This window comes from Onychostruthus taczanowskii, unplaced genomic scaffold, assembly GCF_017590055.1.
Source record: "Onychostruthus taczanowskii isolate IOZ18803 unplaced genomic scaffold, ASM1759005v1 scaffold21, whole genome shotgun sequence".
NCBI lineage: Eukaryota > Metazoa > Chordata > Aves > Passeriformes > Passeridae > Onychostruthus > Onychostruthus taczanowskii.
Window position 1 is genome coordinate 5094657 of NW_024499351.1, and position 26873 is coordinate 5121529.

Genomic DNA, 26873 nt, shown 5'->3' on the forward strand with positions numbered 1-26873 from the left:
CCCATTGCTAAGGAAAGTTCACAGGAGTTTATATGCTTTCTTGGCACAACTGTTAACAAGACATTTGTTTTTAAATAATAGATTTTTAAAATTGATTTTTAGTGGAGCTAGCCAAGCACACCAGGTCTGATTCTCTGGGGAATCCCTCTTGTGGTTTTACCTAATACACCAGTAGAAAGTTAAGATTTGTAAACCTTCCACACTGTAGGAAAAAATGGTCAACTGATCTTTTAAACAGAAGTGGTTTAGTTTTGAAGAGAGGACAGCATAGAATTGCTGATCTTCATTTAGTCATTTTATGTACCTTACGTATTTCCTTTTCTCTCTGTAAATGCAGATAAATATAACTTCCAGCAAATCACTGCACAAAAGTATCCGACTAGGCAGCAGTTGTGACTGTTTTAATAAAGCTATTGCCTTTAATCAGCAATGCACCCTGTCAGATAATCTGAACTGTGTCTGCTGATGCCTTTGATGAGAGCTCAGAATCAGAAAATAAACGTGTGTCTGGACTAGTGTCTTAGTTTGGAATAGGAGTCAGCCTTTGAAATAGATCTCTCGATCATCCCCATTTACCGTGTTTTGGCTTGCATTGTGGAGCATCCTCAGAGCAAATTAAGTAGATGCCTTTTGATTGAAACTAAACAGGGAGATCAATTTCAGAACTTTACTTATTAAAGTTGCAAAAGAGAGCCAAGAAGGAAGAAAGCTTTAGAGGAAGACTAAACTTAAAACATCCCCAGTCATCCCCAAACTTTACAGTGTGTATGTCAGGTTCTTGACACAAACCATTTTGCTGTGCAGAGCTACTTCTTTTGGTCTGCAGTAGATGGTAGTGCAAATTAGGTTGCTTGCTTGTTTCAGACAAGCCTGACAGGCTTGGAGAAATCTCCATCTCAGTAAAACTTAAAATTCTTGAAATCTTTGCACTTCTTAATTTTACAGCATTTTCTCCTTCTCCATGAATGCTCATAGGCATTTTTCCTGCATGTGTTTTCAGAGTTCATATCTTGTTCTGAACTGAAATTACACAATTTCTCATCCACATGGCAAGGTCTTAATATTCCAGATTTTTTAGCAAAGAGTTTGGATTTACATGTGACATGCCTATGAAAAGCATATGGCAAACGGAATGTATGCAGGAGAATGCCATGATGCAAAAAGCTTCAAAATAATTTTCAGGAACCTGTTAGTCTTAATAATCTACGTTTTTCTAACTAAATCTGAATACTGAACCTCTCTATCAGAGCTTGATGCTATATCATTAAAGATTTCTGTATCAGAATTGAGTTGCCTCAGGGGAAAATTGAACATTTTTTCCCAGGGATGGGTAAAAATACAGTCTTGAAGCAGTTGTTTTTGTTTGTTTTTTTTTTTAATCTTTTTAATGGGTTGTAATTCTGTTGTGATGTTCAAAGTCATCTTTCATCTGTGGCTCAACAAGGTGTTCTCACCTCCCTTTTATAATGCTATGTTGAATATATATGTTGGTTATTTAGCAGAATCAGTCTGGATTCATTTATTGTCATGGTTTCCATGTATGCTAGACATTTTTTGAAAAAATCACACAGGTTACTTAGAAGTATAGAAACTGTTTTCATTTGAATATCAAATTTTAATTTTATTATATCTTCATAGCATTCACCTTGTTTCTATTAGTGTGTAATTATGATTTTGGCTGGGATAGTGTTAATTTTTTCCCAGTAGCTGGTAGAGTTCTGTGTTTTGGATTTAGGATGAGAATAACGCTGTTAACATGCTGACATTTTATTTCTTGCTAATCAATGTTTACACAGCGTAAAGGGCTTTTCAGCTCCTCACCCCACCCCAGCAGTGAGCAGACTGTGGGGGCAGAAGTAGTTGTGAGGAGACACGGCCACAAAAGCTGACCCCAGCTGACCAAAGGGATATTCCACACTATATGACCTCTTGTATCCATCAGTATATAAACAAGGGGGAAAGCTGGCTCAGGAACTGAGCTGCAGCCATTGGGGTGTTATTGTATTTGCAGGGTCCCCTGTGGCAGGGAGGAATGATGAATCTGACTCCATGTTATCAGAAGGCTAATTTATTACTTTATAATACTAAATTATATTAAAAAATACTAAACTATACTATACTAAAGAATACAGAAAAGATACTTACTGAATGCTAAAAAGATAATAATGAAAACTCGTGACTCTTTCCAGAGTCTCAACACAGCTTGGCACTGATTGGCCAATGAGTGAGAACAACTCACAGCAGAATCCAGTGAAACAATCTCCAAACACATTCCACACCAGCACAACATAGGAGAAGCAAATGAGATAAGAATTGTTTTCCTTTTCTCTGAGGCCTCTCTCACTGCCTTTCAGCTTCCCAGGAGAAAAATCCTGGGCGAAGGGATTTTTTCACAGAATGTGAATGCCACAGGGGGTGGTGAGCAATTGTGTTGTGTATGACTTGATTTATTATTGTTGTGTTTTTTCCCCTTTCTTTTCTGTCCTTGTAAACTGTCTTTATGTCAACTCACACGTTTTACGTTTTTTCCCAATCTCACTCCCCCATCCCACTGCGGAGTAGGGTGGGTGCAGAGGATTGAGGGAGTGGCTGTGGGATGTTTATCTGCCTGCCAGGTCAAACCACAACATGAGCGTTCTCCCTTTTAGAATTAGGTGTGATTTCATAAGGGGTGGGAATAAATGAGGTGACAAACTATGCCTATATGTACTGGGCACAGGGACTAACTTATTGTAAGAGTGTTGTCTGATATGTCATGGATGCCCCATTACAGATTGGGAAGAATCTATAAACTGTGTCTTTTGTACCATACCTAACTATATGCCTGGCAAACCAGCCCTAAAGTCCAGTTGGATATGTGGCTGTGCTGCACAATATTGCACTGCATAGATTTTCCATCATTATCCTGCTAGGATATTTTGGTAGGCATAGTCCAAAAGTCAAATCTAAGACCATTTTCACCTGTCATAGAAAATGCTAGTTTTAAAGCAAGTCTTCAAGTAAAATCAGGGAAAGCTCTGGAAGATATTTGATGTCTTGTCCATGTTTATACTAGGAAGTTAAGAAGCTACCAAGTAGGGCCACATAGGGTGCTCATCAGGCTTTATTTACAGCTGTTCTCATAGCAGCTGCTCAAACTGATATATAGATGCATGAACTGGGACAAGTAGAAGACCAGAATGTTCCTTGGTTGGGATGTATACCAGGTGCTGGCCATAAAGCATGAAAAAGGCATCTGTGAATGACTAGTGAAAGTAATTGAAATAAATATTTATAGCTATTAAACTTTTGATGCTCTAGACAATAAATTCACAGGAAAAATTTGCTTTCTCCAGTAGAGTATTTACAACACATAGCAATTCTTTCAGAGATCTTTGGAGAAGGGAATTTTCCAAATTCATTTCTGCAGCTTTCTATCTGCCACCAAAGTGCCCCATCAGCATGAGAGACTACTGAAGTCTTTAAAATATTTTCAGAGTTCTGCATAGTAAGTGACTCTCCAGATTTTCAAATAGAATTTATGTCTCAGTAATGTCCTGGCACTCATTAGGTATCAGTGTGAGGCCGCTTTTATGCCTGTTCCTCACGTACTAATACTTAATGTATGCCTTAAGTGAAGACACAGAAGTGTAAGCAGATTGGCAGTCTGCCTTGCTGAGATAAACCTTCTCAAAGAAGAATTTAAGGGGAAAAAGGAAATAAAAATTAGATCTTATGTTAGTCAAATAACATGTAGTCCCCAGTCCTGAGGCCATGCTGCAAACTGCAGACTGTGGACAGGGCTTCCTCATGAGACTTCTCAGGGCACCGTACCTTTTATTACCATTTAACCCAGACCAAAATGTGCCTAAATGTAATTCATTCAAACATTTTACACAATATGCTTGTTACTTGTTCTGTTTCAGTGTGGCTTGAGAAGAAATTAAAGCAATGGAAAATGCAATCCATAACTTACAAATAATAAGCTTTCTTTTTTTATGTTTACAGCTATGAGATAAGATGTTTAGAGAGTATAAATTCTATCAGGTAGTCAGTGTGGAAGATGGAATATAATGAGGTGCACTCAACTGTGTTTAGTAGGAAAGCAAATGGTCATGAGGACTTAATTGTATTCATTTTTAATATAGCATTATAAGCTTCTCATGTCCTATTGTTTTTTGTACAGCATTGTAATAGATGGTGGGTTTATAGGTTGTTCTTTGTGCACAATATATGAAATTACAAGAAGGGAAAAGTTGTTCATTTACTGAGAAAAGTTTTATATGCATTTAGTGTTCATTTCACTATTTCTCTTCCATTTTATATTGTATGATATGTTCTTAATGTCACTGTGGAGATACTAATAGCTGTGTAAACATAATATCAAAAAGGTTGTCTGCCTTCTGTGTCTTTTGTAGATCATTATGCAGTTTTGAAGGGAATAACAATAATCTAAGTAGGTATTTTAACGTTGCAAACTGTCTCATGTGCTGCCAATAAAACATTTTTATTTGTTAGAAGGGTTCATATATCTGTTGGGAATTCATGCTAAAAGATCTACATTCAAGAAAAGTTATCATATTAATGGTGTCATTTTATTAGTAATGCCATTTAGAAATATGTATATAGCATTGCTAAGGTCTTAGATTGTGTACAAAAAGTAATAACCCTGCAACGTTCCTAACTGAGCCTTAACTCTGCATTCCCTCCACTGAGCTAGAAATTAGCATTAAATTTTTGTGTTATAATGTGAAAAAGATGGAAATGAAGCATAAAGTGATTTGTAAGTGAAGGAAGAGGGGGAATTCTGACTTAGTTGACTACATTTCCATTTCCAGCAAATTATTAACTCATTAGGGGACTAAACAGTATAAAAAGTCTTTTGCTTCTCTTTGAAGTGTATCATTCAGAGCAGAACATTTGTAATATGTGAACTATTGTCTTGAGTGTAAATCAGGGAATTTTATTTTTGCAAATGCTAGATAGGGCTTCTTGCTACACAGAGGGACCACTGACTGAAGGGACTGTGGTAAATCCCATGGTATGTACTTATTTCCTCTTGTTCAACATCAACTGTTCTCTTTGCTAAAAAATAATAAAATCTAAATTTGAATGTGTCTGAGTTAACTCTTCTGCTAAGTGAAAGGTTTTCTGCCTTTTCATCACATTTATTTGAATGTGTGATGCTTTCAGTAATATAACTATTTTTTCTTCTACTTCTAGGTGTTGTTTGGCACCCACAATATTCTGAATGCTAAACTAGAACAGTAGTGTATAACTCTGGAAATGTTGAAAAGGTGAACTGAAATCAAATATAGATGTATTCCATAGCATCATAAAAGAGCAAGTAGTTCCTGATTGCTAGAATTTAACTGCTAAGTGGTCCATGTAATTTAAGCCTGGTGGTGCACTAGCTTTTTTCCCTTGCCCCATGTGGAGCAATATTTAGTTCACTGCCATTGAGCAGTCAGCATTCACACAAATGGATGGTGATATCAGATCAGAGTGCTGATTTGCTTCATTATTTTAACAGTGCTTAATTTTCCCTTCATGTTTCCCCTTGCCATGACCTGCATAAGATTCTCTGAGCCCAGAAGCTGATTTTCCTTTCTACATTAGCTGATAAAATAAAAGATGTTAAGTCTTCTTGCAAATCTTGCTTCCAATTTCTTAAACCGACATGGCTTAACAGAATGTTATTGCTATATCTGTATTTTTATTTTATGCAGTCTCTACTCTCACATTCATTGTACACCAGCTAATACACCATTCACTAATATACCAGCTTTAGCTTCCTATGTAATAAAGTGTATTATCATGGTGTTGCTTTCTTCTTCTTGCTTTTTTGCATTCACTGTGATCACGGGATGGAACTGTTCCTCTTCCAATTGATTTCCTTTCTGTTTCTGCTGCTTTTGAGACCTGAACTCTGTCCTTGTGAAAGGGTTACAGCAACAGTTGAGTAAGGCTTGCTGAGCTTTTTTTTTCTCTCTCTTCTCAGAACTTCATATGCTTATTTGTCTGTTCTGAAGGTCATCTTTAATGTCTCTGTACATTATCCTTGAAAAAATATTTTCCCAATAAAATCAGTGTGTCATCTACACTTTTACATGGGGCTCCATTGGTTTGAAGGGATGTGTTGTGCTATTTTTAAGGAAAAAAAAAAAAAAAAAACCCTCAGCAGAACTGGAAAGCCAACTTCATGGGTTTTGTTGATCATTCATAGAAAATACCTTTTCTTGAGCATTGGCCTTATGTGAATCTCTTAGGGAATGTCATCAGGCAGTCTGTTTAGATCTGCTTGATCTAAATAGGCAGCAGTTAAGCAATTAGACAATTCCACTGTTACTGTATCCACAATAGGCCCCAGGGATTCATGGGTAAAGGTATGAATCCCCAGATAGCATGAAAGTTGGAATTTCCAACTGAATAATAAGTAGTGGAGTGTGAAGAATTTTTCTTTGTGATTGATATGCAATAAGAAAATATACCTCAACACTTTAAAACTCCCAACTCATGGTTAGCAGGAAATGGAAATTTATCAAATTCCTTTTCAAGACAAAACACCACAAGCTTTTTTACAGTCACATACAAAACTTCAGATTCAAACTATTTTCTTCTCTAATGTTTCTTTAAATAAAAAGTTTCAACATGAAGTGTATTGCACTTCAGAAAATATTACTTCTGTAGTGGGCTTTACATTTGTTAGATTGAGAAAATTCCTTTCAGTATTGGTATTACTATCCAAATATGTTGTGATAAACAGAAATCTGTCAGAACCACAGAATGGTTTGGGTTGGAAAGGACAGTAAAAATTAAGTAGCTCCCACCCCCTCACTGTGGACAGGGATGCCACCCACTAGATCAGGTGGGCCCAGCCAGCCTGGCCTTGAAGACTTCCAGGTATGGGACATCCACAGCTTCTCCGGGCAGCCTGCCCCAATGCCTCACCACACTTTCAGTGAAGAATTGCTTCCTGACATCTAATATTTCTGTTAAAAATGTTCCCCATTGGCCTGTCACTAGCCCATTTAAAAAGTCCCTCCTTTTTTGGGTTTGTTTGTTTGTTTGTTTTTAACTTCTTCTAAGTCTGCTTCAAGTGCTGAAAGGCTGCAGTGAGGTCTCCCCAGAGCCTAAAAAGACGATGTCAGAGTAACTTAAACACAGTCATCTTTTCCCTTTTCATAATTGACTTCAGTCTTCCCAGCTGACCTTCTAGTTAGCCCACTGCTCTCAGAACAAAGGATATTGTGTTGTTCATTCAGGATGTGCTGATTCAGCCTTGTGAAATTCAACTTGAGAATTCAGGTAAAAGGTTTGAATGAAAAAAAGTTTTAATTTTCATTTTCTCTGCTATGAATTAATTTTCCCATGTTGGCCAAAATCCATTTTCTCTAAAGAACCAGTCCTTATTACTGAGTTTCATAATTTTATTTTGGTCTCAGTTCCCTTTGCTCTAGTGATAGAAGATACTTCACAATCTACTTTGTACACACTTGTAGTTTTTCCCATTGGAATATGGCACATAGACATTAATTGGAATCAACAGATAAGACAAGACACTATCTCTAGAATCATTAATAATAGATATACTCAAAAGCATGTTTCCTGAGGCATAAAACAAATACATGAAGAAAACAAAAGTGACATTGATATAAATAATTGTTTCTTACAAAAGTAACTTAAGGCACAACCTAAACTCTCACAGAAACAGTTAGAATTCTACCTCTTTTCTGAAAGAAGAAGCTTCAGACTTAGCCCATCTATTGTCCATGAAATATAATCTGCTAAAAAGCATTAATCACCCATATTCTGGGAAATGCTTGGTTATATTCCCATCCAGATCTTCACAATTAACATATGATCACAACTCTTTTTTTATTTTCTTCTTGTAGTGTTTTATCACTTTTCTTACAAAGGTTGAGGATTACTTTCCTCCTTTAAACGCAAGCCAAATTCAATTCAAATGTACTCAGAAAAAAAAATTACAAAACTGATGCTTTAGAATTCTGTGTTTGTTATTGCTCAGTGGCTTCCATATGAAATCTGCACAGGGTAAATATCAAAGGATGCTGTGTCTTTCTCCTACCTGCTCTTTGAAAGTTATCCTGAGATCCACTAATTAAGCTTTCCTGAGACCATTATCTGCACTGTCATCATGAGTAGTGATGTTCAATCTGTCAAAGCTTGTTTTTGTTTTAGATAAAGAGATGGAAGAAAGCTAAGACACAGCGTGTTCACCTGTCCTTTTAAAATTTTATTGAGCGAAATACCAAAAACCATTATTGCTATGGTCATATACAGAATCACAGAATATTCTGAGTTGCAGGAGACCCACAAGGATCATTGAGTCCAACTCTGAAGTGAATGGCCCATGCAGGGATCAAATCCACAACCTTGGCATTATTAGCACTGTGCTCTAACCAGCTGAGGCAATCTATAGGTCTGCCTAAAGTGCAAATTTTCAGCTTTTTCTGAAGTATGTAGTTCTTGATGTTACTGAAGAGACAATAGTAGGTAAGATGGGATTCTATTTTGTCAGCCCTTCCATTGTTTCTGAGATAACCACAAAGCCTCCAGATTGCAAAAAGAACCTGAAGAGGACCTATACTTTTAAAAGATCAATTTATATACCCAGTCAAATAAACATGTACAGCAGCCAAGATCAAGCAAGAATGGTTGAAAACGTTTGTAGTGGAATTGTGGGAGAATTTTTTTCGTTTAAGTAATTCTTTCCATCCTTTCTATTCTCTCATATGCACTATCCCCTCAGTGTGATTGTAGCAGCATCAGGCAGTAAGCTCAACCAGGAACTGATGCAAGATTTAAAAAATAAAAAACAATCTACTGAGAAGGACAGTAAATATTGAGAAAAAAAAGAAAGGCAGAACACTGTCTGCTTAAGCAAGCAAAACTGGCAGAAGAGGTGGTCATTAAAACAGAGTATGATTGATTGACAGTTTATTAGGGGTTTCCAAGGTTGTGAGTTTTTAGATAAATACCTGTTTCTCTTTTTAAACTCTCACTATAACTGAGCAAATCACTTTTGATCTCCTCATTTGCCTAGTTATTAATTTCATTATTAATTTATTTTACATTATTAAATTCTTTAGTGCTGCACAGTATTCTTAGTGGAAGAAGTTTTAGAATCACAGACAGGTTTTGACTATTGTGTTAATGAATGAAATGATTGAGCTATTTAAAGGGATCTTGTTAATACTGCATCTTATGGGCAACAAGATGAGGAAAGAAAAAAAAAGGAGAGACCTTTAATGTCAATATGATCTTTTAAGGTTGAAATCTAATAATTGCTTTGATTGAATATTAAGACTGCTGTGTCCTTGCTCTAACAAATATCTGCTAGCTGATTACTGCTTGACTAAGGAGAGAGTGTGTTACTGAAAATTCAAATAAAACAAAACATAAGCAAGATTTTTTTTGCTTTAAATTACATTGCACAAAAAGAAAGTGTGGAGGAATACATACTGAGAAATATTGTAAGAGAATGAAGGAAAACCACTCAACATAAAGGAGACCAGAACAGAAGTGGTAGAAGAGAGTGTGGGAGAATGAGGGTATAAAGAGCAGGTATAAAGCGAGGGTATAAAATATCTGTACAGGAATCTTTTGCAATTAAAGTGTGTGTAGTAGTTGCATATAAAAATGACAATTTTTAAATATTGTGTAGATACAGAGATCAGAAGATACAAATGTAGATACAAATGCATCAGAACTCTTTCTGTTTCTCCCAAAAGGATTCAACAGTCTGTCTTGACATTTCACAGCAGAGATGGCCAACCTAATGATGCTGAAGAAAGTTAGAAAATTAATTTTTTGACAGACTACCCACTTTCTGTGTAGTTTGATGCTTATTTCATTCATGACACTGAAGAATTAGGTGTGGGTCTCCAGAAAGTATCACCAAATAAAGAACAATTTTTCTTGCAAGGTGTGTTGTGGAAAGATCAATACAAGTCTTTCTTGAAAGACCTTTGTTTATGACAGGTCTTCCAAAATCTCTGTAATTTCTATTTCTGGCGTAATATTTGGCTTTTCTGTTCTGTGTTGTGAAAATGCTGATGAAGTTGTGAAAGACATCCTGATTTATCATGTATAAACCTTTCATTAAATCCTTATTTACCCTGCTATTTTCTAAGACACTCGATCTGGAAAGACTGTGTAAGAATCACGTCTGTTGAGGACCGAAAAGGAGGAGAAGCATCTGTATATGTGACAACATAAAATGGTCTAATTTTGGACTGAAATGACTAGCAGTTCTTTTGTTTTATCATGAAAAACCACAATAGCCGTGAGATCTTCCACAGGCTTTGTCTCAGTCTAAAGTCAACAGTTGAATGTTTTTCTTGGAAAGAATGGAAAACTCATACTGAGTCTACATCTAAAACCAGATTTAAACTAAAAGTTACATTACAGAGAGGAAATAGTATCCCTCTTCATCAGTAGCATCATCTTTCCTTTCCCTGATTATAAAAATATTTTAGAGTAGCTCATTCGTGAACTCTCTGTGATCATCAAGTTTGACCCTAAATTGCTACATGAATGTGTTTCACCATTATATGTGCAAGTGCCTCTTAAGTGTTGAATATTCTTAGTGCTTGATTTAGTAACGCTCCCTCTGGAGATTTTTTACTTTGTGCCAATAAACCTGACTTATTTAGAGCTGTTGGCTCTGGTCCACTATTTCTTTGTTAAATGTTTAGCACTTGTAAGTGTTGTGACCCTTTTGGCAATGCAAGTAATCCTAATTCCAGCAATTTACACTTGTCACTTTGCTTTAAACTCCATTACTGCACACTGAAATTCTCCATAAAATGGTTTGGAGACCATTTAACAAATAACAAATGGGAGATAGAGGGATTTTGTCCATTATGTCACAATTAATTATTTGTCACGATTTTGGTTTTGTGTTACAGAACTGTGACCTGGCCCAGCAGAGCATTGTTCATATTGTTCAGAATCCACAGAACTGTCAGAACAAGGAGAGGACAGAAGATAGCTGTGTCGGAGGTGTTCTGAAAACCTTGAAAAGAGAACCTGAGAGTTTAACTCGCATAGATCTCAGTACCAGCATCCTCCCATCAGTCTCTGCAGGGCTGGCAGTTATTCTGGATCCTGGAAAAAACAGTGTTTCACTTCCCGCTGAAAAATCAGGTAATTCAGAGACTTAGTACGTTTCAATATACATTTCTAAATGTGTCTTTGTCTTTCTTAGGGAGTACAGTTCTAGTATCCATACCACAAGGAAAAAGCCCCCAAAATATATGGTTTATTTTATTTATTAAACAAAAAATACAACAATATTAAGATGATAAGCATCTGATGTGTGTTCTAGAAAAATGATTTTGCTTTGTGGATAAAATTAGTGTTCTCTTGTGTTGCTCCTGTATCTAACTTGTATTATGCTGATATTTTTATAAATCATTATAAGATGTCAAAACTCCCAGAGGTCTATGATAAGGCAAAATATGGTCTCTGTAAAATTTCCATTATAGAAGTGTCCTTAACTAGAATGTTGGGCAGCTTATGCCTTGCAAATGTGCTTAATTCCCAATCTGTTGGGATGCTTTCATACCCATACACTTTATAAAAAAATATTTACAATCTATTTAAGATTTATTAAAGCTTTGCTGGCACAACACATGATGGTGATGATTCATACTATGGACATTTGTAGTTCTTCATCCACCAAATGGTTACTGAGAATATCTTAATTGTGAAAAATAATCTGAGGCACAAGTTACTGCAAAATGATCTTACTGACACTGTGTTGCCCCAGTGAAGATACATCATTCTGTGCAATACCAGATACTGTTGTGATTTATCATAATAGTCTATCAGAGATGTCTTTTTATAAAGAACAGTATATAAATACCCTTTTTGCACAGTGCAGAAGGTGATAGCAAACATATCTATACAGAGTACAGAAGATAAATTGTGAATATGACAGAGATACCTCTGTGACTAACCTGGCCACAGAAATCATCTTGCTTAACAAAATGGCTACTAAAACTGTTAAAATAACTTCTAGAGAATTTATTAAGTAGCTCATGCAGAAAATATACAATCCATGGGAGGGTCACAGAAGTATTCCACAACTGACTTGGTCAACCTCTCGCTGCCAACTAATGATGAATGAGTGCGGTTTAGGAGCAAATTAGTACCCAGCTTAATGATCCACATCTCCCAGTGTGAATGAGTAATGAGATAAGAGGGGTGCATGATAATTTAACTCCAGTAAACTAGGGACAGGGCTTCAGCCTGGGCTTACTCTCAGATGAAAGGCAAATGTGTGAGCTTTTAACCATTACCACATATTTATTTTTTCATTACTGTACATATGTAGAGGGATTTAATAGCTGTGCTTGACTTTACAGAATAGTTTATACATGTGCAAGGACTTAAAATGTGTCATGTGACATGTTTGTCCACAGACTACAAACTCTCTGAAGCTAAGCTTAAACTGATAGGTGTCTTCCATTGCAGCAAATATTTTCATAGCAGAATGCATGAGGACAAAATGTATTGATAAAATATGTGGGTTAGTTTTATCTGTGATTAAAATATAAAGATTTTTATCATAGATGAAAAAAAGAAGGAAGACCCACTCTAATGACTGATAGTTCTTTGTGGAAGGATAATAATAATAAGTTCTTTTTAAGGGCCTGTTAACTTCTTTCCTTCTTTTGATTCTCGCTATTTAAATTTGTCCCTTTTTCTGTTCAGCTCCATCCCTTTGTTCAATAGGGGAATTATATTTTTCCTTATGAATTTGGGGTGGGTTAATTTGTAGTCACTTAAAAAGAAAAAAAAAAGACAGAAAGATTATTCCAAAGATTAGTTTTGCAGTAAACTTTACTGTGTAGCAAGGATTTCCTTTGGCATAAATGAAATTACTAATAGTAGTAGGAATGAGTGGTTTAAGAAAGTAGGGTACCATCACTGATAGCTGAAATTATACTTACCAAGCTGTTGTCCTAGGAGATGAATGGTTGTGGCAACCAGTCTACAGCAGCAACCTAGACAGGTGAATGAAGTATAATTTTTATTGTTCCATGTGTACGTGACAAATTTAAGCATACAATTTAGAGGCAAACATTTAATTAATTGAGTAAATTAATATTGTTTAGTCTGACGTGCTACACATCTATTACATAATTGCAGCAGTAAACACTGAGACTATAAGTCTTTCTGAAGCCTAAATTATTTTTATTTGTTATGCTGATCCCATGTTCCTGCTCTGATTTTATTTGCCCTCCTTTGAATTCTGAGGAAGAAGGTTTGTGGTAATTTGCACATCACAAGAGCTTCTCTCAGAAGCTTTAGCAGCATTTGACTGCTAAAATAATATTTTTGGAGTATTTATCTGACTGCTTAGAGGCCAAAATTTCACCAGACAAACCAGGAGACAGGCAACTCTTATTATGCTGTACTGCTATTATATAAGCAATATACTTACGTAGTATGAGCTGCTGCACATGATGAGACAAAATCCCGTATGGCCTGGCAGTAACTAAAACCAGTATAATTCACTGTTTTGATGACTAAACTGTTAGAAGGATCAGAAGAAGAGTCATGAGAATCCTACAGAAGTGCTCATCATGATTGGTTTCTATTTGTTTTGGCATCTGTGGAGTGGAAGTTTGGTAATGTGGGAAAATGACATTTTACCAGCTGTCTTGAGATTTTAGCTCTCATTGTCTAGAAAGTGCAAGCCAGTAAATACAAATACCAGACATGGATTTTAACTTGCCAGGAAATCAACCACCAATGGAAGTTATCCTAGGTTACAAGAATTCTCCACATTTGTCCACTTAAAAAAAAATGTACAACATTTTTTTCTGAAACGTGAAGATTAGACTTCAACCTAGAAGTAGTATGGATGGTGCTAGGCAGGAAGTCAGACTGCAGAATCCCATTCCCTCCCCTTTTTAAATGTATGACTGATGTCAAGCAAATTTGTAATATGAAAAAAATAGTTAGTTCAACAGAATATGTTTTCTGTAAGCTGATGTGAATGTTGTTACTTACGTAATTTCCAGGTTAATCCATTATCAGCTGGTTTATTATTTTGCCTGAATCAAGTAGATGTGATCATTGTTACTTAGGGTTTTTTATTTTCAACTTTTAAATAAATGTTCATGTGGTCAGTTCCAAATGAAAATCATGGTGTTCTTTCAATAGAAAAATGCCTGCATGCAAGGCACCTCTGTTTCCTTATCTTTGCATCCTCTTCTCTTCAGAGAAGAGTTAATACAGTACTGGTATATATCAACTTAGTTATGCCAAGCTGTAAATTCTAGCAAAAAGGGGGATTGATTGTTTTCTGTCTAGTTAGGAAATGCTTTACAGAAGCTCAATATATGTTTAGACTTCTTGGCTTTCCCAATAATGCAAGTATCAGTTAAGGCAGATGAAACTGTCATTACCAAAACCTCAGTATTTTTAGTGATGCATAAAGTGATCAACTGGTGCCCATTCCATGTAAGAGCTGGATTCCATGAAAGAGACAGTAAAATACACTTGGAAGGGAAAGCCACAATTTAGGGTGTGGCCAGTCAGATCTGTTCATATTTCTGAGGCAAGCCCTAGTGAATAAAAAAATCCTATAGCAATTTAACCATTTAAATTGCTGACACTTGCAAATAGTTTTTGAATAGTATTCTGATGACTATGTGTTAAAAATTCCTGCGCCCTGTAATTGATATTACACTTTATTTTAGTTCTTTCACTCAAAAGCCTAAAAGGATAAGAATTTTTGTGTCAAAACTGTCTGAAGTAAATGAGTAGTCTAAACTCCTGAAGTACTGTAAAATTACTTCACAGTTTTATAGACCATAATCTAAAATTAGATCCAGGGATATGGTGTACATCAACCTCCCCATTTGCATGTGGTTCTAGGCTGAGTACCATGACCCAGTACCAAGCTGAGAACAACTGCAGCTTTTTCTTATCCCTTTCTGAGAATTTCAACAAAACGTGAGCACTCATCCTTTCAGAATGGCTTCCAGTATGGAAAGAATATTTTTATTGTCACTCAGAAATATGAAGCTCTGACCTAATACTGCTTTTCTGTGTTACAAATCCAAATATCTAAGAATTTACTATTCCCTTAAAAGAGATAAAAAAGGATTCCTAAAATTTCTTGTGTCATTTAACTGCTTTTTTTTTTTTTGAAAGGAAACTAATCAGTTCCCTGATAAAGTTTCCTTAAAGTTTCCTGATTCATTCCTAACTAATCAGTTTCCTCAGATAAAGATTTTTTTCCCTTTGGCACGTGTACAAATAATTTGTGGCTTAATTATGACATTAATTAATTAATTAAATATACTTTAAGTCCATGGTATTGTAAATCAGTGGCTTGAATAAGGAAAATCAGTATTCTACACCATTTACATTTAGTAATTAGGCCTTTTTTCCTAGAGTTATCAACTTTCTGTTTTAGAAACAAATTTCCAGAGTGCTTATACTGACCTTTCTTAAATTGCTTGAAATATTATTACAGCATTTCCTGGTGATTACATGATTCTTATGATAGTCCTCTTTCACAGACATCCATTTGAATAAGATTCATATTGCTGGACAAGAAAAAAATTACTTAATATGCAAACAATGTATTCTTTCAGTCGACATATTCAAGTAACTAGTTAGGTTACTATTTATTTTTGGATTTGGTGCCCTGACAGTTTACTTTTGTATTAGGCTTAAACTACTTTTAATTTAAATGAAAATGCATCAAGCAGCTCATTGTGATTTAGCCTACATTTGATTCAGATTTTTATAGTATATTATTTTACAAACTTTTAAATATTCAATGCAACGCTAATTTGAGGATCAATCTACAACCAGAAAAGGGAAGGTATTAATTTATCTTTTTAAGAAATGCAGAACAAAATACCAACTCAGAAATAATACACTAGTCCTGATTTTAACAAATAATTTTGGGGAAGCAAGGCTGCATTTTTCTTCATTACATAGTGTAAATTTACTGTATATAAAATTCTGTTTGAAAGTTCAAAACAAATTTTTACAAAATTCCTGCATTTGCAGCTCTCTGTGTGCTAGTGGTTAGGTCTGACACATTGTTAATTTCTAGTACTGTGCATTCATTACATACATTAAACTGTTAGACTTTCACTTTAGGCCTTTATCTTAAATTTGCTGTCCAGGTACAATGCCATAATCTGATGTTCATTGCAGTGATGTGTTGTAGTCACAGAAGTTGAGTTCATTGGCCTGAGAGCTCTTTTAAAAGAGAAACTGGAACTAAAGCACTTGTCTTCCTCTCTGCTTTTCCTTTCTTATTTGATAGTTTTATACTTCTTGTCCCAGTCCTGAATCTCCTTTGTGCTCTTCACTGCTTCCATTATTTTTTGTTTTGCCAGCTACCTTTCATGGGTGTTCCATACCTATGAGATGTTCTACCCATTTGCAGTCCCTCATGCATGTTTTGGGGGTTTTTTTGTTTTGTTGTTTTGTTTTGTTTTGTTTTACAAGCTTTTGTGGTGTGGATACCTCCTAAGACAAAGATGTGTGCAGCTACACACCTCTTTGTTGATTTGGTAGTCACATTGCTCACATACTTGATGCAAGCACATTGTGCCTGACTAGATTGTCACAGTGTTAGAACGTGTTTTTCAGAAGTAACCATCTTTTAAGTATGTGCATCTCAGGTCTAAAAGTCCATCTGTATTTATAGAAGAGTATGGCAATATAATTTTCATAGTGTTAAAGACACATTGGATTTCATTTTAACTGAATTGCACTAAATATTTCCTATGTATTGAATGAGAATTTTTTAAAAATGTTAAGTTCCCAAGCTGTTTGGTAAATGTTGTATGACAGAAGTTGTTGAATTATGATCCATGTTTGAAGCTGCAAGATCCAGAAGGGTTTTTATTGATGATCCAATGAAAAGGTGGTTAGAGTGCTCTAGCTCCACTTGCTTTTGACTGCTAAAATATATTGCAGTCCTAGAGTCATGGAATTGTTTAGGTTGGGAGAGACCTTAAGGTCATTGAGTCCAAAGGTTAACGCATCACTACCAAGTCCACCACTGAACTATGTTCCTAAGTGCCACATCTGAACTTTAAATACCTCCAGGAATGGTGACTCAACTCCTTCCCTGGGCAGCTTGTTAGTGTCAGTATATATTAAATTATGCCTCTTGATGCTGTACTTTCTTAGATTATGCTGTATGAGTACGTTCAGAGGAACGTACTCATTTTCCCCTATGAAAATGCTTCCTGTTAAAAATAGGATAATGTTTCTAAAACAGTACTCCTGTTTTGATGCACAGCAAAAAATAAGTTTTTTGGATACAAACCACAAAACCACAGAATTGCTATTATGTGAGATCAAATATATTGCCTATCTGAATCTGGTTCTCTTCTTTTAATACTTTCCTATTTTGTATACAATAATTCAAAAGAAATGATGTTCTTATTAGAGAAAGTTTTATTTAGAGAAGGAGTATTCCCCTTTTCAAATAATCACCCATGTACCCCTGTCTGATTATCGTTCATATTTGTTATCTGGCCAAGTTGACAAGATTGGTAATGGTATTTTCTATTTTGATCTTCATTGGAAAAAAAAAGAGTCTCCAGTGTCAATTCAAGGCTTGATTGGAGAAGAGAGGGAGAGTTTTCAGCCCAGAAATTAACTATTTCTAATTCTTTCAACATTTCTTTTAAGAGAGTTAAGCTTAAGAAAACTATTCTTCTTCCAGTAGGGTTATGAAAATTTGTCATTACAAAGTCCTTGGAAGTTTGCTTTTATGTATATTTTATCTTCTTTTAGGGTTATTAACCCTTGACAATTCACTGCAGCAGTACTTCCAAATTCTATATATAAAAATTGATATCCCCTCTTCACCTTCTAGCAACAGCAGAAAGTGATTTTATAAGACATTAGCATAATGGAACCTTTTCAATAAAATGATAAATTGAGCCCATTTCAGAAAACAGAACGCACACTTGATAATTTATTGCAGCCAGTGCCATGCTGGAGACCTCATTCATATCATATGCTTTTAACGCTGATGAGAATGGTGCCATTTTCCCATCACACCTTGCATGTCTGTGAAATTAATTTGAGAGGAAAAAATTAAAAAATGCTCTTTTCTAATAGAGGCTAAAGCTCTTCCGGGAATGCTTATCTTTACATGACATAATTATCTCTCATGAATGTTTCTAATTCCTTTATTGTTTATAGAGGCCCTTCCATGTTAATTGAAGAGTGCCATTTGCTGACTCCCCTGTGTCAACGGGTGGGTGGAACAGAGTTGTGCTCTTACAATGTATTTTGATTGGTTTTGAGGGACAGCATGGATGGACTTTCTTTTGCAAGTGTATCACTTGCCTCTTTACACCCCCATCTGGACGTGACATTTGTAGGTGGAAAATGTTCTGTACTGATTAAACAAAACTATGCATTGTACATTTTCCAGAATAATTGTTGGCATGAATTTATTACTGATGCTACTAGGAAAAATAGGAAAGTAACACTTGGGAAACGTCCCTTAAGTATAAAAATATTGATAATAGAGTTTTAGGGTGATTCTTGTTTGACAGGATGAGTCCAATTATGAGGCACAAGTAAAAATAATAAAATCATAGAATGGTTTGCGTTAGGAGGGATCTTAAAGGTCATTGAGTTCCAACCCCTCTGCCATAGACACCTTTCACTAGACGAGGTTGCTCAAAGCCCCATCCAACCCGCCCAGGGTTGGGGCATCCCAGCTTTTCTGGGCAACTTGTTCCAGTGCCTCACCACCCTTCTTCAGTAAAGAACTTCTTTCTTATATCCAACCTAAACCCACGCTCTGTTATTTTAAAGCCATTCTCCCCTGTTCTGTCACTGCATGCCCTTGCATAAACTCCCTCCCCAGCTTGCTTGTAGTCCCTTTTAGGTAGGGTAATGCTGCTATAAGGGCTTCCAGGACCTTCCCATTTCTGGGCACAGCAACCTCAACTCTCTCAGCTTCTCTTTACAACAGAGGTGCTCCAGACCTCTGGTCATCTCCTTGGCCTTCTGGATCCACTCCAACACATCCACATCCTTTTGTTGGTATCCCAGAACTGGATACATGACTCCAGGTGGGGTCTCATGAGAATACAGGGGGAGGATCACCTCTCTTGCCTTGCTGGCCATGGTTCTCTTGATGCAGCCCAGGATGGAGGAGGCTTTCTGGGCTGTGAGCACCTGCTGCAGGTCATCTTCTCATCCACCAATGCCCCCAAGCCCTTCTCTTCAGGTCTGTTCTCAACCCGTTCTCAACCCATGCCCATCCTGTGGTTGTGCTTGGGATTTCTCTGACTCACATGCAGGATCTTGCACTTGGCCTGGTTGGACTCCCTGAGGTTTGCATATGCCCATTTCTCAAGTGTCAGGGTCCCTCTGGATGGGATCCCTTCCCCCCGGTGTCTCAACTGCGCCACAGCACTGCACAGGTGACCCGTGAGGAGCATCACTTGTCACTTGTCTCCACCTGGACATTTCTTCATTCTACCGAACCATGCCTTTGCCTTCTGCCACTTGGATGGTGCATCTGGAGCACTTACTGGTAAAGAGTGAGATAAAAAAGTTACTGAGTATCTCAGTCTTCTCCATCTCCTGGGTAAACAGTTCTCCTGTTTCTTTTTTGAGCAGGCCCACGTTTTCCCTAGTCCTCCTATCACTGACCTACCCATAGAAGCTTTTCTTTTCTCCTTGATGTTCCTGAAAATATTTGATTCTATTAAGGCTTCAGCTGTCCTGACCTGAACCTTGGCTGCTTGGACAACCTCTGAGTATTCCTCCAAGGCTTCCTGTCCTTACTTCCACCCTCTGTAGGATTCCATTTTGTGTTTCAGGTTGTCCAAGAGTTCCATATTCATCTGTGCAGGCCTTCTGACTTCCTCTGTGTTAGGATACATCACTTCTAGTCTTTGAAGGGGTGATCCTTGAATATTAACCAGTTTTCTTGATCCCCTCTTTCCTCCAGGGCTTTATCCCATGGCATTCCAAGAATGCCTAAAGTTCATTAAATAAACGGTAGTTGCTGCCACTGTGCAGCTTAGTGCTTGCACTACGTGGTGTCTCTTAGGATCTCTGAGCCCTCGAAATGACAGGAATCAGTCTGTGCTCAAGTCATGTGCTCAGCATTCATTAATGTCATTGGGAGCACTGTGCACACAGCAAGGACACTGGGAGAACAGACCCATTGAAAAGGCTTGATCTACAGAAAGTCATTACATGGAAGAGATTAAGAAATTCTGTTGGTAGTAGAAGGTAAAAACAGCTTTGCAAAACACACCCTGCTTTCTCCTTATGAATACAAATAATTTCAGTGGGACTAAATTTGAATTTCTGTGAAAGAAAATGATCATTGTATTTGGCAGGGGAAGACAGATTCTCTGGTTTTGGTTTGGTGGGTTTTTTTTTTGTTTGTTTGTTTTTTTTTTTTTTGGGTTTTTTTTTTTTTTTTTGGGTTTTTGGTTTTTTTTTTTTTTTTTTTTGTATAGGGATTGTCCTAGTAAGCCACCATTTTTGCTAAGCACCATCAGTCACTTTCCGAGCTTCCATGGTGCCCTGCTGGTGCAACAGTCAATTCTCTGGGTCTTGGCATTTACTTGTAAAAAGACAGGAATAGAGGAAAAGAAACATATGAGTATGGAGATGGGGTCTTCGGGTTCAGGGTGAGGGAACAGAAGGACATCATGCTCCAAGCTGAGCCTGTTCATCATGCACTGTTCTCATTGATGCTCTGCTTCCTGCAACACTGCACAACTTGTCAGGGATTTTATTATAAGCCTCTGGTTTTATTATAAGCTCCTGGTTTTCAGTGCTGGCTGACATTATGTTATTGCCTTTTTGCTATGAAGGAAGTTTAACCAAAATTGTAAAAAAGATTGAAAGTTCACTTGGGCAACAAAAATTGCAGGAGGCACAGCTCCAGTCCTTTTGTTCACCACAGTTTGCTCTATAGGCTTGTCATACAGTAAATATTCAGCATGTATTACTGGAAGGAAACTCTGACTGGCAACAGTCAGGTTTCTGATTTAAAGGTATATCACTTGGCAACTGAATTTTTTTCTACTGCAACTCTTCCCTAATAATTAGCCTCCACTAATTATTTTTGGGGTAGCTGAATCAAGCATCAGTAATGTCTTAAATGAAGTCTGTGCTGGTGATATGGCCAGGTGAAGATCATGATTGACATTATCAGAGAGTTTTTTCAAGCAAATTTTACTTCTCTTCAAAAGAATGTTGTGTTTATTCTAAAAAAAATTAAATAAATAGGAAAATCTCCACTATCTTCAGCTGTGAAAGATCAAACTTCCTGATTTTGTGCAGATTAGTGATTATGGATATTGCATTTTAGTTCCTCTTGATATCCAAAACCAGCTACATATCCTGGTTTCTAAACCCCACAGCACTATTCACGGTAATCTTTAATTTGTTAAAAACATAATGAGGGAACATAACAAGGGCTGTAGCTGACCTATATTTGACTCATCTTGAGCCATGTCTTCTTTATAACTCTAACCATTGTGAAGTATTTAGGATAGAAATGCAAAAAATCTGTTTCAAACTGAAATGTTACCAGTCTTCAACATTTTCCTCCTAATCTGTAACAGAAATTTTTCAGGTACACTGAATCTAGGGGTGTAAATGTGAACAAACACATTTTGTATCTCCTATCCAGGCATAAAGATCTCTGTTTGACCAACAATATGTAGATAAATAAATGCTGCCATATCTAAAAACATCTAGCATTCTCTTTTCTGCACAGTGTCTTTAATATTTCATTTTGCTATCCCTATTCTTCTGTAGCCCCCTCTGGAGTCTCTTTCTCTGGCTAAATGGCTTATAAATATACTATAAATAGGGCAGAACTGCAAGGTTGATTACCTCTGGCACAAATACATAGTAGAACAGGAATCTGCATTAGGTACTGGAGATGTAGATATAACACCTTTATTGTCTTCTAGATTATCATAATTCTTCAAGAGAATCAGCTAGAGATGAAATGCTTACTGATGAAGGTGGTAGGGAGGCAATGGGATAAAATCTTTTCTCTTTAGAACCTGCAGGAATATCTTCTACTTTATAGTGTGAGTTGGGAATTCAGCACTAGAAAGGAGAACCCCTCCAGCACATAACTTTGTCAAACTGTGGAAAGAATTGTATGGAAAGAAAAACAACAAACCAGCTTTCTCAGGTTTATGTGAGATGGCAGGATGGGAACAGGCTTTTGTAGAGATTAAGAGGTATGAAGTACATCTCAAGTTCAATGTTCAAAATAGTCTTTAAGCGTTTCTGTTGAACTTCTACAAAATCAATTTGTTTAATTGATTGGCGTGGCACTCCAGGGAGAGTTCAGCTGGCAACCTCTGGTTTGGTGTCACACTAACTGGAAGTAGAGTAAAAGTGGCTGCTAAAGCTCTGTGCTGTTCATAGATAGGGTGGTGAGGTGTGGAGGCTCTGCAGGTCATGTGGTAGGAATGCTAACGTGGGGCAGAGGGTGGTTTCCTAAACTGATAGGTTGAAGAATGATAGCAGGACTTGGTTTAAGTTAATCCAGCAGAGAATTGATATGCAATCTGGTGTCTAAAATGCAATGAATATTTCATACTGATGTCACATTTGTAGACACTGCATATGTAGTATAAAAACATATATAATAACTGGTGAATCAAAGAACATGTTGGTAAATGAACCATATGTATATTGATAATATCTCTTACTGAGAAGACTCACAGGGCCTACACATTACTGCGTTCTCTCTTCATCATAGGTTTGCATTAAAGGAAAAAGGTGTAATTAGGAGTTAAAGTGACACACAGCTGCTTAGAAGCTTCAACATTAGCTTCATTCATTCTAATAAAGAAGCCATTTGATTCCTTCTGGATAATAAAGTGTGTTTTCCTGTTGTTTATGAAGATGATCAAGCCAACAGGTTTATCTGACTGCAGCCACCCCAAAGGGTCTCTCCAAAGCAAAGTGGGAAAAGGTCATGAGCTGAAGCTCAAAGGTTTCCTGTGTAGAATTATGCACCTTGGCATAGCAAGGGGGATCACTAGACCATAGGTACCATCACCTCTCTGTGAGAAATTTTTGGATGTGTTGAGGTATCTGTAAGAGTTGCAAGGATACAATTAGTTGGTTTCAAAGTCTGAGACTATTATTTCCATGCTTCTTATCAAATAACAGACGTAGATGCTCAGCAGACTGTACGTGTAAACATGTCAATGAGGAGTACTATGATTCCATTTTCTGCACATTTAACTTTAATGAGATGAATCTTGCTGCCTTTCAGCTAATCTGTAGATGGGGAATTCTGTTAGTTAATGCAGAGCTAGAGGTGCTTTGAGCTTTAAGCTCTAAGTTTAGAGTGCACTCTGTCTTTCTCTTTGTCTGTCTTTCCTTTTTTTCCTGAAATACGTTGTTCTGTGTTTTTCTTCCTCTACAGAAGGAAGTTATTTAGCATGTGTTACAACTGAATTGCTTAAAAAAGCTGGTGTTTCCTGCCCATTGCTTAAATACCTAGGCTGGTATTAATAGCCTGTAAAAACTGTATCACTTCTTCCCAAACCCTTTTGGTCAATCATAGAGATAAAGAAACCTCTTGACTTAGGTTTGTATTTTCAAAACTGTCTTCTAAATGCAAAAGTGTGTTGCTGCACATCCAACATTCCAGTTTAGAGTAAGTGTGAACAGAGTACGTCGAAATTCTAAGCTGACTTTTTTTCTTAAAATCATTCCTATTCTTTACAGTATAGTTCTGGTATTGCATCATATAAAAGTGATGCAATGACCGTGCAATTATGTTGACATAAGAGAGCATGGTAAAGTGCCATTTTCACTCAATCTTTTCCATTTTTCTGGACAAACCTTTAAGAAAATGATTGCCAATATATGTCTTTTCACTTGTAAAACCAACTAAGGAACTTCCTCAAAATATTATTTTTATTGAAATAAGTTACTTATGTCATTAAATAGCACATTTCAGAAACTAAATAGTTCAATTTTAAAAGTGCAAGTAGTGATATTTTCTGTCTTAATTGAAAAACATTGTATCAACTAAGTTATAGATACATCTTTCCTGAGCCATTTCCCATCTCTCTTTCATTTCTAAGAGAAGCAAATTGTCATTAAAATTCTAGTTTCTGTGGGACCTTCAGTGTCTGGAGCCTGACATGCAAGGCATTGAAGATGAAGAAAAGTATCACAGGTCATTTGAAAAGACAGTTTCTGTGGTACATTGTTATTGTGCAATTTTTTGTGACACACTGAAATGTCAGAATAAAACCACTAACAAATTATTTTGTATATTAATGGACAGTCCTGTGAAAGATGTATCTGCAGAATTTATGAATGCAAAGCAAAGATAGAATTGCACATGCTACTGAGAATGGAGCATATAATGGATTTTTACAGATTTTGTACAGCATTGTTTTCTGGGGTGGATTTTTTTTTTGTTTGGTTGGATTTCCTTCTCCATTCCTCTCTTAATAATTCCTAGCATTCAATTTACTTTTTTGATTGCCACTGAGCACTGAGCTGACATTTTCATACAACGAGCTATTACAGCCCCAAGATCCTGGTTTTGTGTGATAATAACTAGTCAAAACGATCACTGTTTGGGTAAAATTATTTTTCCTATGTATATCACCTCACATTTATCTACAATGAATTAAATTTTTCATTTTACCCTTACTCAGCACCCTGCAGTCTTCAATGTGTTTTTTCTGGTTGGCCTTAATTTTTGCTGCCCTGAAAAAAATTGTATCACTAGCAAACTTTGTAGCTCCACTGTTTATTTCTGTTTTTCTGATAGTGGATACTCGAGTCCTGGAACAATTTTTTGGGGGAGTGTACTGTAAAAACTGATCATTTATTCCTGAACTTTATTTCCTTTATTTTAACTATGTATTTGAACACAAGAGGATTTTGCATTTCATTCAGTGACAATATAATTTATATTTAAAAACTGCTGGCAAAGGTTTTTTGTGTTTTTTTATCATGGAATCATAGAATTACTTGGGTTGGAAAGGTCATTAAAATCATCTAGTTCCAATCTGCTCCCATGAGCAGTGATACCTTCCACCAGACCAGTTTGGTCAAAGCCCCAGCCAAGAAAGCCTTGACCTTCCAAGGATCAAGTTTTAGTACCTTGAATAAATCAATTACCTTCCAAAAGCCTTGCTACCTCATTATGTGTTCCTTGAGTTCTCTGAAAAACAAACTTTTCCAGAATGTCACGTATTGGGGTGACAGGCTGTAACAAAGCTAACAGGAAGAATGTTGCTGCTGGTTTCCAGCCTTTCATAGTTGTAATTAATTGATTTGTAATCGTAGTTGAGTAGAGCTAGAGTTTTTGGGACTCAGGAAGTAATTAGGCAGCTAATACAGAGAAGTAACTCAGTAGCCATTATTTTGACTTCTTCAACCTCCCTCCCTCCTTGGGCGTTCAGCTAGTTGTGTCAAAGGCCAGTTGTGAAATGGGCAGTTGTGTAACCTTGGGTCACACTTTTATTAAAGAGCTGTGTGAGAAAGAGCTGCTGGAAGCCTTGTCAGAGATTCTCACCTCACACATCCTCAGTGAGCCCACTGGCCCAGGAGCTACGTTTAAGCTCAGGTCCCTTCCTTTGTTGCATCACTGGGCCACGCTTCTAAGTGTGCTGTGTCTGGATGTATATCTTGTATTTCCTTGTTTTTCTGCCCTGACATGGGACCAGCCTTGTGCTTTTGGACTTTCTTGATGACCACTGGTTTAATTTTTAAACATTTCTTAGTTTATTTGCTGAAACTGTGATTAACTGGGTCTGCTGCTCATACTGAAGCCTACACTGCATAATATGCATGACCCAGGCAGACTTCTGAAGCATCTTCACTTCCCTTCACATGCTTAGCTTAAACTCAGAAGTCGCTGCCTTCAGCTGCAAATAAACCAGGCCTAGCCAGCTGTCATCACCACAGGTCACACTAGCTCCCCTCAATGATGTGAAAAAGCAGCTCAAGTGGACCTTGTGGGGATTATGATTGCTGCATAGTGGTTTCCTCATGCACGAGAAATATATTTTACGGGAGAACTTTTGACACTCTTAAGTCTTGAACACTTCGTTTTTGTATCATTGTTTTTCTCCCATGTATTGTTTGCCCAGCTTTCAGCAGTTTCATGAAATTTCTGTGTGTTGTTTTGTTTTGGGGTTCTTTTATTCCATGTTTTGCTATCTGGCAGAATCATCACAATTGGTTTTGGTGGTTTTTATTTTTTCCTCTTTTTGAATCCTTCACTCTTTATTGTTAATATGAGCAATAATGAATTTTGCTCCTTTTTCTGAAAATCAGAGAACAAGCTGAAGGAGAGGAAGATATATTGTGAGAGGTAAGAGAAAGGTGACCTTATATAGAGGTCAAGAAAGGGAATGAGACAGGAAAAAGGTAATTACAGAAGTTAGATAGGTAAAAAGATAATGAGGGATTTGGGTGAAATATAAAAGAAAGTGGAGGTAAATGATACGGGGGCTCAGAAAAGTGAAGCAGATGATCCTTTCATGATAATAATTGGAAGAGAAAACCTAATACACTAATGTCCTGAATTCCAGTAATTTAAGATAGATCAAATGCTGTGCTTTTTGCATTTTTAAAATTCATAGGTGTCTCCTGGTTGATTTTTCTCACACAATTTTTTTTTACTGAAAAGGCATTAAAAAGATAAGTGTGCCCCATTGTCTTTGTCAAGTAACTTCTGATACTCCACTTCTTAGGCATTATACACTCTTCAGCCAAATTTCAACTCTTCTTAAATTTTTAGTCCTTGTAACAGTAACAAGTCAGTTTTATTGGTTTTTTTTTCTGAATAGCTGTGTATTCCATATACTTGAATT

General features: G+C 36.7%; 1 protein-coding gene across 1 annotated transcript in view; it reads left to right on the forward strand.

Moving 5' to 3' along the window:
• Positions 1–26873, forward strand: part of PRKN (parkin RBR E3 ubiquitin protein ligase) — a 683114-nt gene that overhangs the window by 209056 nt on the left and 447185 nt on the right. Inside the window, exon 3 of the mRNA XM_041404442.1 lies at positions 10914–11151. Within this exon, the coding sequence (XP_041260376.1) occupies positions 10914–11151 (238 nt within the window). The remainder of the gene's footprint in view (positions 1–10913; positions 11152–26873) is intronic.